Below are 16,041 nucleotides of genomic sequence, written 5' to 3'. Positions count from 1 at the left end.
TTGTATACAGTGGTAGTATGACGGTGTAAAAAGATTTTACACATCAAAGTAATGACGGAATACCACGTGATCGAAATCGAAAAAATCAAAGGTTCGACAGAGAGTGGGCATACTAGTTATATAGTATACATATATTATACTATGATACACCGTTCCGCTCTATGAATTTGCACTCTCAGTATAACATCTATATAGATTTTGCTATCTGGGTAGTAAACGTTTAAACGTTTAAATGTTTGAACGTTTGTTAAGTAAAAACACGTGTATTCAGAAAAACGTTTCTAATAAACGGATAGCTAATTGTATTATACGTATAAACGTGTTTCCGTTTAAACGTATAGTAGCGAGCCCTAGTTGAGTAATTCATTTCTCACGTTCAGAATTTTATTTCTCACTTAATCATTTGTTACAAATATAATTTTCCAATCGTCTTGAGACAAATAACTTTATTCTCGTCTACATACATGATTTGCGACTCTTGTAAAGAAGTCTAGTCATTACCTCAGCCAAAAGATAATATTGTTCGTAATAGGAATTATTTACAGTGAAGAAAAAAAAGACGCATTTTCAACATCGAACATTCCATTCGGCGCACAGTTTGCTGCGTGAAGAAAAAAGATGTATATGAAAATAAAATTAGGCACTGAGATCCTGTTTGAACGTTACAAGGCTTTTTATTATTATTGTGTTCGCATAAAACAGTCGGATATTAGAAAGAAGTTTTTTATTATGAGACGGACTCTTAATATGAGATAGCGGAGTTTCTGCTGAATCATTGCAAGAAAAGATTTGCGATTGAAATTGAATTAAATTTGAATTAAAAACCTGCTGTCTCATAACAAGAAACTTTCTCTACCCATCATTGCGTAACAAATAATTTTCTTTCGATTTTTCAAATATCTTATGAGATTAATTTGTACATGTTTGCGTGCAATTAACTTTTATTCAAAGGTAATCCATATCTCTCTCTCTCTCTCTCTCTCTCTCTCTCTCTCTCTCTCTCTCTACATAAATAAATAAATAATCTATTAATAAATAATTGAACCATTTTTTTCTTTCTTTCTCGCCGTTGAGACTACGAAAGAATTAAAATATATATCTCTATATATTTTATTTTGACTAAATTACGTGACATCGATAGATTTGAATCCAAGGAGTCTATGATTCATCCCTCCACCCCCATGCATATTAATATATAACCTCCCTTCTGTGATTTCGCTAACCCCTAAGTAGTTGTCCTGCCGAAGTGACGGGAAAATGGTGTGTCGAAGAACGTTTCCTTTTACGTGCCAGGCTCATCCCTCGCAATGCGAAATGCACTCTTTCATTGGTCGGACACCCCTATCAGGCGGTCTATTCAACTGAAAATAAGATACGACAAATGCAAATGTTAAAGTGTTAAAATGTATTTCGCCAGAGGCATATAAATTGGCTTAATTACTCGTTCGAAGATAGCAATTAATCTTTCGCGATTAGACTCGTTAAATTTTGCAGCGTACCACTAGATTATTAATATGAAACGTAAAATTAATCTCTCTCTTTCTCTCATCTCAGGACGCAATCGGACGGGCGCTGATTTCTTTCGATGTAAATCGAAATAATTGCGAAATGTCGCGCGCGAGCGCGCGCGCGCGGCGATAAGAGGCGCCCGTCGTCGGGAATCGACGGTTCCAACCGGCTGCTGGCGATGACTTATCATCGCTGATACAGCGGTAGCCTTGCGTCACTCTCGGAACGTAGATTTATAATAACATTAACGACTCCTTCCAATTTACGACCTACGCAATTGCGTACTTATCGAAGCGCGATTTACGCATGCTAGTACGCGCGCCGCGGACGCGGCGCGGCCCGCGCCGCGTAAAAGGCATGATCTTCGCCGCCACGTCCTTGATTTTTCGCCTTCCTTCGCCGATTTTTCCCGACGTGATATATGTACGACGAAGATTCGCGGTCTGCGCGCGACAAGCGTACGCGTCTACGATAATCCAACGAGACACTTACCTAATCAGAGGATACGCGGGATCTCCGATGTGTCTCGTATTGATGGACACCAATTCGGTAGGGGCTCGGTCCACCGCGAAACGTCTTCGCCGGCCGCTGCAACGTCAATTAGTCGTCAAATTCGAGCGCTTATCGCGCGTATATTTGAAATATATTTAAAATTGAAATAAGATTAAAATATGATAGCACTTGTAGGAAAGTAGAAGTATATATATAAATGATTACATATTCTCTTATCATTCTCTTCCTCTCTTTCCTCTGCTCCTTTTTTGACTATTGTATGAATTACATAGCAATTCTTTTGTTAAATTCCCCTTACATTCTCACTGGATCCAGTTGCCTGCTCGTCCGCGTCGTCAGTGACTGCTCGTCGTTGATTTTCGTCAAACCCAGCCACGTCTCCAGCTCGGCTCGCCTCTGGTCCGACAGCCGTCTTTGCCGTCTGCGAACACGCGCGGTCGGTTACGCGACGAATTCAACTCGATTGGGAAGCGAAAGAGGCAAGGTTCGATTCGATTCAACTTACGATTTAGCCGGAATCGACAGATTTTCCCGCGCGATGAGCGACGAGATCGCCTTTGGTTCCGAGAAATCCTCCGGCTTCGGGGCACGTGACTCTAACGTGCTCAAGACCGACCTATTACAAGATGGAAGGAACAAAAATGAGACGTCGGATGAGATAGCACGTTTAGAAAATGCCCGCTTTCTCGTTGAAAAAAAAATACGAGTCCTTGGACTCTTTCGTCACGCGGCGACCGGCGACATTTGTGTGTCAAAAAGGGCCAGCGTTACGTCACCTGTCGTCTGCATGATGTAACAATATCCGGTATATTCATAATATTGTTCTGATGTAACATGCGCGCGACGAACGTAAGAAATTTTGCATAAGAGAACAAGAGTAATCGAGAACGTTCCCGTACGAGGTGTCCCGATTGCGATCGACTGGCAACTTCGGCGAGTGGGAAATGCGCTCGGAAAAATGATCTCACAGCAACAATTTCCCAGGTGCGAGAAAATAACTGAGAGACTAGGCAAGTTGGTGTCTCAAAGTTATATATTGTAATTTTCCGGTTACCGTATTTTTCTTCAACGAAATGAACTAGTTTAAAGCCCGTCTAAGAGACAGGACTCGAAATGACCTGATTTACTTTAAATGATACAAAATGGAAATTTGCACGTGGCTGCCTCATGGAGGGCGCTAGATGAGTTAAGGTGCACGTTTAAATGTAACGGCGACTTAAATATGACACGACAATTTTCCAGGTACGACAAAATAACTGAGATGCATAAATGAACGCCCAATACTGCGAATTGTTTTGCATTTAATCAATTTAAATAGCAGAAGCAGAATTTCTATCTCGACTGTTAGCGAACGTCGGGAAGAAAGCCTTTTCCGTGACGTCCATCCATTATAACGTTCGATTGCGGTACATGAACAGTTACGTTCCTCGCAAAGATTGTTCCAGCTATGGTAGCCGAAATTCTTATTTTTGGCCCGGTTTCACCAACATCGCTTAACTTTAAACTTAATTAATCCTTTGTCTCTTTCCAACTGTTACCTTAGAAAGAGACGAGCATGAATGAAGCTAACAAGAGGATTAAACCGTATTGAAATTTATGTATACGTCGCCAGTGTTGAACAATTGAAACTAGTTTGACCACAACTGGCTGATTTATTGAAAATCACTTACGCGACGTTTCGACCAATGTTTTCGATCTTTTCCAAGTGAGCTGAAGTTAATGTTAACAGTCCTTGTGATCAATGGTCAAAGTTAGAAAGAATTAATACGTATACACGGGAAAAAGAATGATGTTGTATCAACAAGATTAGTGTAATTGAAATAAAATCGTTGAAACAACCTCGGTATTAATAAACAAAAAACATCGGATTGTTGTCTTAATAATCTGGACATTTAGTTCAATGCTTAGAATTAAAATCCATAGCAAATACAATCTAATGAATTATTTATGTTCGTAGCAGCCCGTGACGTTAACATTTAACTCAAGCAACTTTCTTTCGCCTAATTCAACAGTACTTTTTTCCGTGTAGACGGAGAAGTGACTGAACTGAATGCGTGTCCAGACTAAGATTAGAGTTAAAGGACGTTTAACGAATGGTTTGGTGAAACCGGGCTTTAGTCGTGAAACCTAAATCTAAACTTTCCAGAGGGTATTACTAGAACGCTGCTGCCATAAACTTTCCCGGCCGCGAACAATTTTCTAACAGATACACAAAGTGGCGATAAATGTCTGCCGCGACACCTAGAAATCTACCTGCGTTGGTCAATTAATTAATTAATTAATTACCCGCGGTTGTCGTCGCTCGCAGGACGTCCGTGGACGAGCCTCGGCAGCACGAGTGCAGCTACGAGGACGCAGGTCGCTATGGACGGGCGTCCCATTTTCGAGCGGCCGAAGGGTAACTTCCGGTCACCGGGGAGAGATCTACGGCAGGCGGTGACGGAGTGTTCTACTCGAGACGAGAGATCGAGGCGATCTTCGAAGCGATCTTCGAAGGTTCTCTGGCTCGTTGTGTGTAAACTATTAAGTCAGAGTGGCGAACGTCACCGTCATATATACGTAGGGATCCTTGTCCCCTCCCCATGGCACGTGCGGGGCACCGCACGCTTTCGGTCGCCTCCGGCGATTTGCATCGTATCGAATTATGCCGGACAACCGAGGGCGCTTCTCGACCGAGTCTTCGAAGGACCTTCGCCACCCACTGAAAAAAAAACTTTCGCTAACGTAGCTAATCACGATTTGCTGAAAATACTTTGCTGCATTAGCTATAATAAATTTCTAAAGCAGAGCGAACGGTTTGCTGTCGCACCTAATACAATATAGGCACAGCGGCAAAATATTAGCTATCGCAACTAAATATTAGCCGTCCATACTTTACAACTGAAATTTAGCTACCACAGTTTTTAGCTGCATTTCCATTGGATAAATCGATTAAGTGGCGTTTCCGATGGAAAATTAACCATCGGTTGGTTTTATCGCTCAAAAAATCGACTTGCTAGGAAATTGTTCGTAGCCTGCAAAATTTATAGCAGCAACGTTCTAGTAATAGCTTTTGGAACGTTTGGTTTTCATGACTAAATATTAATCATTCACGTTGGTTAAAAATGAACTTCGGTACCGGAACTAGAACAATCTTTGTAAGGAATATAACTGTTTTAGGTACCATAATCAAACGTTACGATGGATGAGCGATACAAAGCATACGCGATCTCGCAGTAGTGGCTGATTTATAGAGGAAAATTCTCTGTTCTCTAGCGAAAAGAATTTCTATAAATAACTACAAAAATTGACTTGAAGTAGAAATTTGTAGAAATTTTTATATCTTCGTTGAAACATTTATTTTTGTGTACAAATATCTGCGAAATAGCAGCACAAATTACAATGTTCTCAAATCAAGAAATTATTGCAAACAGTATTTCATGGAAATGTACAATTTTGTAAAAATTAGTACAAAGCTTTGCTAGTTTTAAAAATTTGAGAAACAACAAAATCTTAAAGAATTGAAACATCCGCTGAGGTACTTGTAGAAGATTACAAAAATTAATAAAAGTGTTCCAATTCTAGCATTTTCATGTAAATTTTTATATAACACCTTTTAAATTTACGTAGAATTTCTTAGATTCTGGCAGTATATATAGTTTTTTGTAGAATTTTGTCGTTCAACGTCCAAATTCAATCACAAATCTTTTTTCGCAACGATTACACGATCTAACGATCAATTTCTACTGCACAGATTTCATTCCAAGGACAATAAATAAACGCATGGGTGGCACCAACAGACGATGCCTTTTAACTTGGCAGAAACTCCGCTATCTCGTATTAGGAAACTATCCCATAATAGGAGACTTTCCTCTATATTTCACAATCAGTTGTTGTTTCGTATGCTAGAAAATTGTTGCTGCCGTTGCAAGATCGTATTAAATTATGGATACACTCAATGAGACTTATCCAATGAAATTGCAGTTACCGGTAAAATTTTATCGAAAAATTGATAGTACTTTTCATCATATACAATTTAATCGAATACATTCGGTTGTTAACATTGAATTATTCGATTAGACAGGCCAGGATACCTTTCTGAGTGCACCGATTCGTCGTTCAACGTATCCTCCAAATCGTTAATAACTATCGAAGAGAGCCGCGCATTCTCTCTCTCTCTCTCTCTCTCTCTCTCTCTCTCTCTCTCTCTCTCTCTCTCTCTCTCTCTTATGTTTAATGTATTTTTCCGTAATACACTTTTAGCTGGGATACCAAACCCTATGAAGCAACGCGTCCTTATGGCTGCATTTTCCTCATTCCGTCTGAAAATTTCACGTATAGCAATCGCGGATTTTCCAGTTCAGTCTGGTACGTCCCCGTCTTCTACGTCGCAACGTAATCAATATTTTTTTTCCGTTTTTTTTTACATATATATATAAACCGAGAAGCCAAAGTACAACGACGCTCGCTCTCCGTAGCTCCGTTCGCCGCGAAACTCGCGGCGGCCCGTAAATTCTCATTGAGAAACAGCCGCCGCGCAACTTTGGCAATTTCGTAGAGGCGAGAAAATGAACTTCTGACCTCATTTTGATATAAAACTTTGATTGGCCATAGATAACGTATATAATTTATGCGCCATATCCAATGATTGTGCTCTGCTCGGCGAAATCGTGTTGCAAGAAAATCATAACGATTTCGCGCTAACGAGCGCAAATAGCCGTATAGCAGGCCGCAACACGTAGATCCCCGATTCGAATTATTACGTTATTTCACGCAAGTGCAAACCTCAACGTGTCTCACCCGGTCCGCGTCGCAACATCGTGGGGCCGTTTCCGTTTGGCCGGCGATGCGTTTGGTCGCCGTTCTTTCCCATTTTTCCACCCGCGATCGCGGAACTTTCGTTCGTCAGTCAGACGCCATTAGGCGAATCGCGCAACGCGCGCCATTACGAAATCACTCTACTGCCCGCTGGACGTTACGACTTCGCATTTTTGCCTCCCGCTTCCGGCACTAATCACTTATTTCAACTCGATCGTTAAACTTTATCGCGCGAGACGTATGCGGAAGCAAGGATGATGCGCGACGAACTTTAGAACATTATTGCGCCTGATGATAATTATATGCGCGCATATCGCGCTGATTATACATCGTTATCGTTCCGTCGGCGCGCTCGCTTCTCAATTCAAGCGTGGAGTCGAGCGCGGACGTTATCTCTCCGTATTGAAAATTGAAAGTCATTCGATTTGGCGCATCTCTCATTGCCGGCGCAGTAATCCGTGCCGAGGCTGGGGAATACGCGCGGCGGCGTAAGGTGATGAAACCCCCGCGCGCGTGGCCTCGGCGACATCAACAAAAACTGACGGTCTTGCCTAACGCGAGAGTCACGCGAAAGAAGAAAGGGGCGTGCGAGAAGATACGCGATGAATTTCATAATTTGTCGCGATAAGAATCCATTGATTCTGCGACGAAACGCGCCGAGCGGGCGATTTATGTCGACGGATCCCCGTGCTCTCTAAAAGTCACTGAAAACAGCGAATAGTCACTGATTTGTAGTTATAAGTGCACTGCTGTAAATTGCAGCGGTATATTTATAACTGTAAATCAGCGACTATTCGCCCGTTTTCAACGATAATCCACTGATTGACTTTTAGAGAGTGGGGGGGGGGGGGAGGGCAAAAAGTAAAGAAAACTCTCGCGCGATCATTTTGGTGAAGCGTAATGGCGTTAGATACGATTACGAGCGCCGGTCGGATAAAGTCCCTGCCGGTTGCGAAATGCGCGTCGCCCACGCGCGAGTTTGTTAAACAAGCCGCGTATCATATCTGGCAGATAAATATCGGGTGACCGTGCTGGGCGTGAACTGAAAGTCAAGATCATCCGCTGCTTGTGGCAGTCGCGCTTCACGCTTATGGTGTCGATGGATTTACGATGGGAACGCTAGATTCGCTGTCGTTTGCGATTGCGTTACTCGTTTCCTGTTTACCATTTTTCTCCCGTTCGGACGTGCCAGAGTACTTTCAACCGATCGCAGTGGAATGACTCCTTCTCGAGTGATTTCCTATACAACGCAGAGATTGTTGCGGCAACATTGTAACACTGTGCAGTCGCGGATTAACGAATGTCAACGAGGTATCGGCAACGCGATATTAATATTTTAGGAGCGTTGCGAAAAATAATTCTGTAATCGTATTATAATAAATTTAAATAATAATAATATAACAGTTTTCCCAGAGAACATTATGACGTCTTAAAGACGCCTTAAAGATGTCTTAAACCCACAAAACAATATGTTATCAAAAAGATTTCTAAAAGATATCTCATTTCTGAACCTGATAACTTATAGAGGCTTCTAAAAGATAACATAAAGATGTCAGAATGTTCTCTAATGCACCGGTTTTTGAGAACAGAAAGATATCATGAAAATGATGTCAAAAAGATTTCTCAAATCGGCTATCTTTAAGGTATTCAATGTTTGTCAACATATAGAGTTCTTGTTTATGATGTCTAAAAGAAATCAGATATATGTCAACATATAAATTTCGCATTTATGATATCTAATAATTTTGGGGGGAAAATTAATTTCTCATTATTATAATGTAATAAACATAAAATTTATTATTCTGCACTATATACATAGATACAATATACAGTATGTACAATATACAGACTATATTTCGAGGTGTTCTTTTTATAAACGATAAGTTTAAAGATACCGTTATCTTCCAAACGAAACAATATATGCGTCAGCGCTAAGATTATTTTAATGGCTCATAACACTACGAAAAGAAACAAAAAAACCAATGGAAAACCTTGCTAAATACAAAGTAGTAGTAGTAAAGTAGGAGCAACTTACGAGGGCGACTGACGAAACAGTGCATAGACAACCGTTAATGAGGAACATTACAAAAAAAACGCGCGAGTCAACTACAGAGTGTGTCTTTTTGCGAGTCCGTCGCGTCTATCGAGGTTTTCGATCTGCGAAGGGCTCATCGCTTTAGGTTGAGCATTGTTTTTGCCACCAACCACTTTCGCATATGTACCGCAGTGCGTCTACAAAACCAATGATCAGGCAATGGGTAGATAACCGGTTGTGTGCGCCTCGATTCCAATCGTTTTCAGCGCCGTTTTGACGTTCGTTTCCGGGTTGGGCGCCATCCACGATGTTTTCTTAATTGATCTTGGACATCTTTGTGGCGACCGGGCCGGGTAGGACACACTGGACGACGATCCCTCTCGACGCAGCTTCCGTAGCAAGGTCGGCGCTGAGCTTACATGATTACAAGATTACATCTATAGATTATACATTATCTCATTCACATTAATTATATATAGTATATATTGTTATGCCTGCATCGGAACGATTCGCCACCGGGTGAATGCGCGCCAGCCGTGGGCTGAAGTTGCGGCGCGTGGATGCATCGGTCGTCAAGGACCAATATGTTTCTGTCTCGTTGCCGAATCTTCTCTGAAAACTCGGCAGCCTGTCGCGTCTGCTCCTCCCGCAGACGACGCACCTCTTCGAGCACCGCATGAAGGGCTGCCGTTACCGCATCCGGCTCTGGCACCTCCACGATCCGCCTCTTCAGTCGTGTAGCCAATCTATCCCGGACGAGCCCCCAAATGTTATGTCTCCGTCGGCGCGCAGCCTCTCCGTCGGCACGTCACTCCGCGCACTCGCGTATCCGACGGTACGACGCTTCGCTCACTCGCGTTCCACGCCGCGAATAAATGAGAGAGAGAGAGAGGATTGGCAGAACGGAAATTCTTTATTATAGTAAGGAACACGTCTTCTCTCAAGACAAACTCGGAGACAAATCATATAATCAATAAAAGACAAAAACATATTGGTCCTTGACGACCGATGCATCCACGCGCCGCAACTTCAGCCCACGGCTGGCGCGCATTCACCCGGTGGCGAATCGCATGCGCATTTGGTTCAGAGACCAGACAACATTATGATGTCTTTCATGAGAGTTTAAACTGATATCATGTAGCATGATATCATAAAGATAACATTTTAAAGAAATGTTTCAAATGAGATATCTCAAAGAGCTCTCGTAATAGATGCCTCTAGTAAATGATGATTATCAGATACCATTTTGACATAATTTCCAAGATATCTAAATGTTTTCTTGAAAAAGTTCTCTTAAAGTTTTCATTCTGACAAGCGTGTTGTCTGGGAATAGTTCTAAGACGTCTTATGAAGTTGTCAGAAAGACGTCTTAAAGACGTCTTATGTCCCGATTTTCGACGTCTTTTAGACTTGTCTTAAAGACGTCTTTATGACATATCTTTATGACGTCTGAAAGACGTCTTAAAAACAAATCTAAAAGACGTCTTTGAGACATGTATTATAGACATATTTAAAATACTTTTTTGTTTGGTATGATTTAGGGCCAGTTTCACAAATGACTGAACTCTTTTTTTTTTTACGAGGTGGAAATCCCTTCGGATCCCCCGCGCCTCCGGGGGGAGGGCGGGGGTATGCGGTGCACGTTAGCCGCTAAAACCACCCCGGTTGCCTTCTTCGCGCGCATATATGGCCGGGTCCCGGGAACACGATGTATACTACCGTTGCCCGGCCGCGCTACTCTCCCCTGGTGTTCGGGGAGAGTCCTACCCTGCGGCCCACGATGGATGTGGGCCGCGGCGGAGTACAGGGCAACACCGTACTCCGCCCTTCCCTACGGGCCGATACTGGGGGGAGTGGAGCGCCCCCGCGCTCCATCCCCCAGCCCGTAGGGGTCCCACTAGTGGTTCCAAGCATGGGACGATTTGTGGTGGGACCACCGTCCCCGTGCCCGCGGGCACCGCCAGAGATCCCTTATTTGGGTTCTCTGGCTCTGCACCTTTTAGACGCCTCTTACGACAGGCAGGTGATACCCCGGGCCTATTCGGTAGCGGGACCCGGACGCCTGAGTTGACTGAACTCTTTTTTTTTACGAGGTGGAAATCCCTTCGGATCCCCCGCGCCTCCGGGGGGAGGGCGGGGGCATGCGGTGCACGTTAGCCGCTAAAACCACCCCGGTTGCCTTCTTCGCGCGCATATATGGCCGGGTCCCAGGAACACGATGTATACTACCGTTACCCGGCCGCGCTACTCTCCCCTGGTGTTCGGGGAGAGTCCTACCCTGCGGCCCACGATGGATGTGGGCCGCGGCGGAGTACAGGACAACACCGTACTCCGCCCTTCCCCACGGGCCGATACTGGGGGAGTGGAGCGCCCCCGCGCTCCATCCCCCAGCTCGTAGGGGTCCCACTAGTGGTCTAAGCATGGGACCATTTGCGGTGGGACCACCGAGTTGACTGAACTCTGGCCTAACCTAACCTAATCTCAGTTCTTTCTTAAACTATCTCGAATCTGGTCTCGTGTGAAGAAAATCCGGAACCGATACGAAAAACGAAATATTAAGGCACACGACACTCACTCCTCGAAGTGAAAATACCGATAAATAATGCGTGCCCTCGGCAACGCAGCCAACCGAACCACCCCAGCCCCGCCTTCGCCCTCCTACGAACTGCTCGTGCATCGTCTCCGTGCCGAGCGTGCCGTCGCGAGATTTTAAACTATATGATTCCCCCAACAGCTTCCAATATCGTTATGACGTGATTGTACTATACATAATAATACATAATAATACATAGTATATATAATTACGTCATAAAGACATTGAAGACAACGATTATACTATTTATACAGAAATATATTGTTATATATTACTTATTACACGTACTTATCCCAGACAGCACACACATCTAAAAGACATCATAAAGACGTCTTTAAGACGTCTTTTAGACTTAAAGACGTCTTAAAGCTGTCTTTTAGACATGGTGTGCTGTCTGGGATCTTTTACAATGTTTGCACATAAATGTAATCTCTGCAGTTTTCATCAATCGAAATTATTTATTTAAAGGTTATATTACGAAAGCTATATGACACATAATCGATATTTTGTTCAAGTCTAAAAGATAGCCTTCTAAGACGTCTTTATGACGTCTTTCTAAAAAAGTCTTAAAGACATTTTTATAAGACGTCATAAAGACGTCTTTTTGACAATGCCTTAAAACTCTTTTTTTTCTGACGTCTTATAGACGTCTTTTAGTAATGTCTTAAAGACATCTCTTTTAAGACGTCTTTAAGACGTCTTTTGGACATGCGTGTTGTCTGGGATTTTTACTATATTTGTGACAAAGGAAAGCTGTTTAGGAACGCAAATAATTACAATGGCTCCGTGCAGCAGAAAAAGCTGCTTTGCAACTGCTGTGAAAATCTCGAGTCTGACTGGCGTATGCTGCGAGTTCTCAAGTGATTTCCCCATACACCCAGTTGCGAAAAGTTATTCAGTATAATTGTATTATAATAAATTTACCTAATTTAATAATATAACAGTTTTTTTTATATTATATCTGTGACAAATGAAAGCTGTTTGTAATCGTAAGTAATAGTCCACTGATTACAATGAGTGCGTTCCGGCAAGACATTGGCTACTATAGTGCTACGGTAGCGCTACATGAGTGCGTTTCGGCAAAACTTTCCCCTACGACCGTAGCGATCGCCATTTTTCATAATTGCTCCAGGATTGCTAGGAAATGTCATTCATGAGCCAAACTTCAGTATTTTCCATTCTATTCGTTTCAATTAATCGGTAGACGCGACTCTTACAACTAAAATACAATTTTGGGGTTATGCACGCTAATGTAAGTATGGCGCCGCTACAGTTGTAGCAAAAAAGCTGTAGCGTTACGGTAACAGTGTCTTGCTGGAACGCACTCAATGGTTGCGTACAGCAGGAAAAGCTGCTTTGCAACTGTTGTGAACATCTTCAATTTGACTGGCGTATGCTCTTTATTATAAATCTACAAGTTCGTACTCCAATCAAACATACTCCAAAGAAATTTACGAATTTTATAGCAGTTGCAAAGCAACTTTTTCTGCTGAACGCAGCCAATATTAATAATCTGTTAATTCTGTATTCAAGATTGTGCTTTAAGTCTATTAGCTAAATTTCATATTTAAAATGATCTTAGGTATATAAAGTCAAATTACAAAATTTCGGGCGTTAGGTCTGGCATTTCATTGTCAAACGTTGCAAAAACTTGGCGGGCCAAGTAGTTGTTCGTTATTTTGCAATATTCATAGAATTTGAAATAGTTTTTCCTCCTGAATATCACAATAAGTGTTAAATTATATACGATTATATTTATGCACGACCTCATAATATATTTATCTTGAACATGAAATCGTTTTCTTCACGTTTTTTACTTTACGTGCCTACACGTGTTTCCAATATTTATCAGAAACGAAAAATATTGCACGTAACATTACTAGATGGTTGCAGTAATATTGCATTATTTCAAATGCATCACATCGCCACATTGCTATAATCCCTCTAAAGGCAATCCTGCAACAATGTTCTGCGATGAATTTGCAATCTTTCAACGAAATTATTCTGCGATATATCCGCGTCCTCTCTAAACTGTGCTTCTCCGCGTGGATTACGATCGGTAAATTCATTTATTTATCGTTGCGATTGTGCCATACATTAGTTTTCTGTTTACCATTTTTCTTTCGTTTACGCGAACAAGACCGAGCGCTTGGACAGTACCGAGCGGAACAACTGCTGTAAATTAAGAAAAAAAATAATTTGCAGCTTTCGCTCGACGAACTGTTGCACATCGTTCCTCGCGGGAAAGTAATCTTTCGTTCAGTAATATCGACATTAATTGCGTCACGGTTTAATCGCATGGCGTGTCGCTGCCCCCTTCCCACGTTTCAAGTAGTACGAAGTGTAACTGGCCCGACGGTCCCTCCCCGACAAGTCGTTACAAAGAGGGCTGGTTTTTCTTTCTTCAATAGCGCCAATCTCGCAATTCTCGAAATATTTGTGAACAATATTTGTAAACAACACCTCTTGCTGATACTTCGAGTAAAACCGTTACATGCGGCGCACGTATTCTCTCGCATTAAAAATAGTTTACGTCATTGATAAAAATATGTCATTAATATTTGTATATTATTAAATAAATATTAGTGATTATAAAGTGTTTATCTAAAAACTTACTTATTAGTTAAAAAATTTAATATTTTCTACGTTTTGTTATCTTTGCTATTCTTCTTTTTCTGTCAGCCACCCGTTACAAAAATGTAATGGCTGGGAACGAAAAAGGCACTGAATAATTATTAGAGTTCAACAATTGAATTGTTAGAAATTACCGACGTACAGTAATTCTCTAGTGATTATTTCGCTTTATACGTATAACGGCTCTTTAAACATTTTGCTCTCGAAAGATACTTTAATTGTGTACAGACTTTTATAGTGATTTTTGGTAAGTTCGGTCTTTATCGGTTTGGCATAAAAAAATCTGTTCGTAAAAGCGTAGTACAACCCGGGAAAGAACGTTTCATGCATGAACGTGAATAAATATATAGAATTATATAAACATGTATACATCAAATATGTTCATACATATTTTTACATTGCGTATTTCTATATGATTTTGTACAATTCTACACAGTTCTGTATAATTTTATATATTTATACATGCTTTTATATGAAAAATTATGTATATAACTTTATATACAATTGTATACAATTATATGTAATTATAAATGAGCAACGTTTTCCTTTAAACATTTTTTTCACATAAAAGCACGTAGAAATCTATAAAATTATATACACCTGTGTAGAATTGTATAGAAATATACAATTGTAAAAATATATATGGACATATTTCGCGTATAATTTTACATAATACTATATATATTTATTCATGTTCAGGTATGAACAATTTTTTACCGAGAATAACGATGACGTAACAACACATGTCGAAAGAGAGAGAGAGAGAGAGAGGGGGGGGAGAGAGTTTCGGTGTATATTTGATTTACCGACAGAAAGGGTTGTAATTCCGCCGTGTCTTTGCAGAGGGAGTTATAATCTAATTTTTCGCGAATTCGATGGCTCAATTTCAGCAACGTTTTGAACTCGTTCATATCTTTGGAATTGAAGGACGGCAATCGGTAATGCTCGAACGCGGCACTTCGTCCGCGTAGGCGCCGCCGTCTGCGAAAGTGAACGGGAAACGCGATGGGAAAAAAAACAACCGAGAATAAATCGCGTGAATAATCAATGAATTCTTTTTGTTGCATTCACAATCGCGTGTACATGTTTGCTCAAGGTAACCCGACGACGTGATTAGATGAAAAAAGGAACGTTAGTGTCGTTGCTCGATGCGACAAGAACCTCTTAAGAATTGCAAAATTTACGCTCGAAGGTAAAATCATTTGCATCTGATCAATCAATAGACAAATGAGTAGATAAATAAATACACGTACAAGTAGAACATTACAAACAATAGGCATTACAAGTGACGATAGCAAGAAGCGAAAGCTCGCTACACTGTAAAAAATTACATGTAAAATTACAATTATTACAGTGGGTAATATTGGGACCATCTATTAAGGTGGCTCCTGCACGAAGGAGCGGCCTATGGGTGCTTTGGTGGGGCCCCTTTAATTTTTGCAAATTCATATGACTGTTTTAAAAAAAAAAATATTACTTGTTGCATTACTAATCAACTGCATTGATATGTGCTAGGTTACATATGTACATTTAAAAACATATTTAAAAATATGTGATATTGTCAAGTCTCAAAGAGCTGTCAAATTTCCTCAAAACGTTGTATCTCTTGACTTTACTAATAAGTACGTGCTTGTAGAGATCGGTGACCTCATATACTTAATAGCACATTTGAATCCTTGTGACATTTAGTATGTTCATCTCGTTTTTTTTTTGTTAAGAGATCTACTTTTTCTATGAAACAATATTAACCCTCAAAGTGTTTCTGCGAGCGATCGGCCCATAACCCCTGTCCCAGTGAACACCAAGGTAATACATAACATTGTAACATTTAAACATTATATAGAATACTGAAAAAGTCTCCCTTTTAAATATAAACTCACAAAATTTCATACGCATAGTTTTGTCTCTAATGCCCATTCTACACCTAGGGATGATCCTACTTGTGGCTCATCCGATACTC

General features: G+C 41.1%; 1 protein-coding gene across 4 annotated transcripts; it reads right to left on the bottom strand.

Annotated features, from left to right (window-relative positions):
* Positions 1-1,052: 1,052 nt before the first annotated feature.
* Positions 1,053-7,225, bottom strand: LOC105557036. 4 transcript variants are annotated; one of them, XM_012004169.1, is made up of 7 exons: positions 6,787-7,225; positions 6,096-6,323; positions 4,309-4,723; positions 2,528-2,638; positions 2,321-2,443; positions 2,002-2,097; positions 1,053-1,361 (listed from the first exon to the last, which is right to left on the bottom strand). In XM_012004169.1, the coding sequence occupies exons 3-7, from the start codon at positions 4,401-4,403 to the stop codon at positions 1,358-1,360; spliced, it is 429 nt and encodes a 142-aa protein (XP_011859559.1). In that variant the 5' UTR covers positions 4,404-4,723; positions 6,096-6,323; positions 6,787-7,225; the 3' UTR covers positions 1,053-1,357. The 4 variants fall into 4 exon arrangements, with proteins under 4 accessions (XP_011859559.1, XP_011859560.1, XP_011859558.1 ...); XM_012004170.1 differs by having other exon boundaries at positions 6,802-7,225; XM_012004168.1 differs by lacking the exon at positions 6,096-6,323.
* Between the last annotated feature and the right edge of the window lie 8,816 nt (positions 7,226-16,041).

This window comes from Vollenhovia emeryi, unplaced genomic scaffold (assembly GCF_000949405.1).
Source record: "Vollenhovia emeryi isolate VEMERY1.0 unplaced genomic scaffold, V.emery_V1.0 DF939645.1, whole genome shotgun sequence".
In the NCBI taxonomy this organism is placed as follows: domain Eukaryota; kingdom Metazoa; phylum Arthropoda; class Insecta; order Hymenoptera; family Formicidae; genus Vollenhovia; species Vollenhovia emeryi.
The sequence above is the reverse complement of the archived record's forward strand: the minus strand, read 5'-3'. Positions and strand labels throughout refer to the sequence as shown.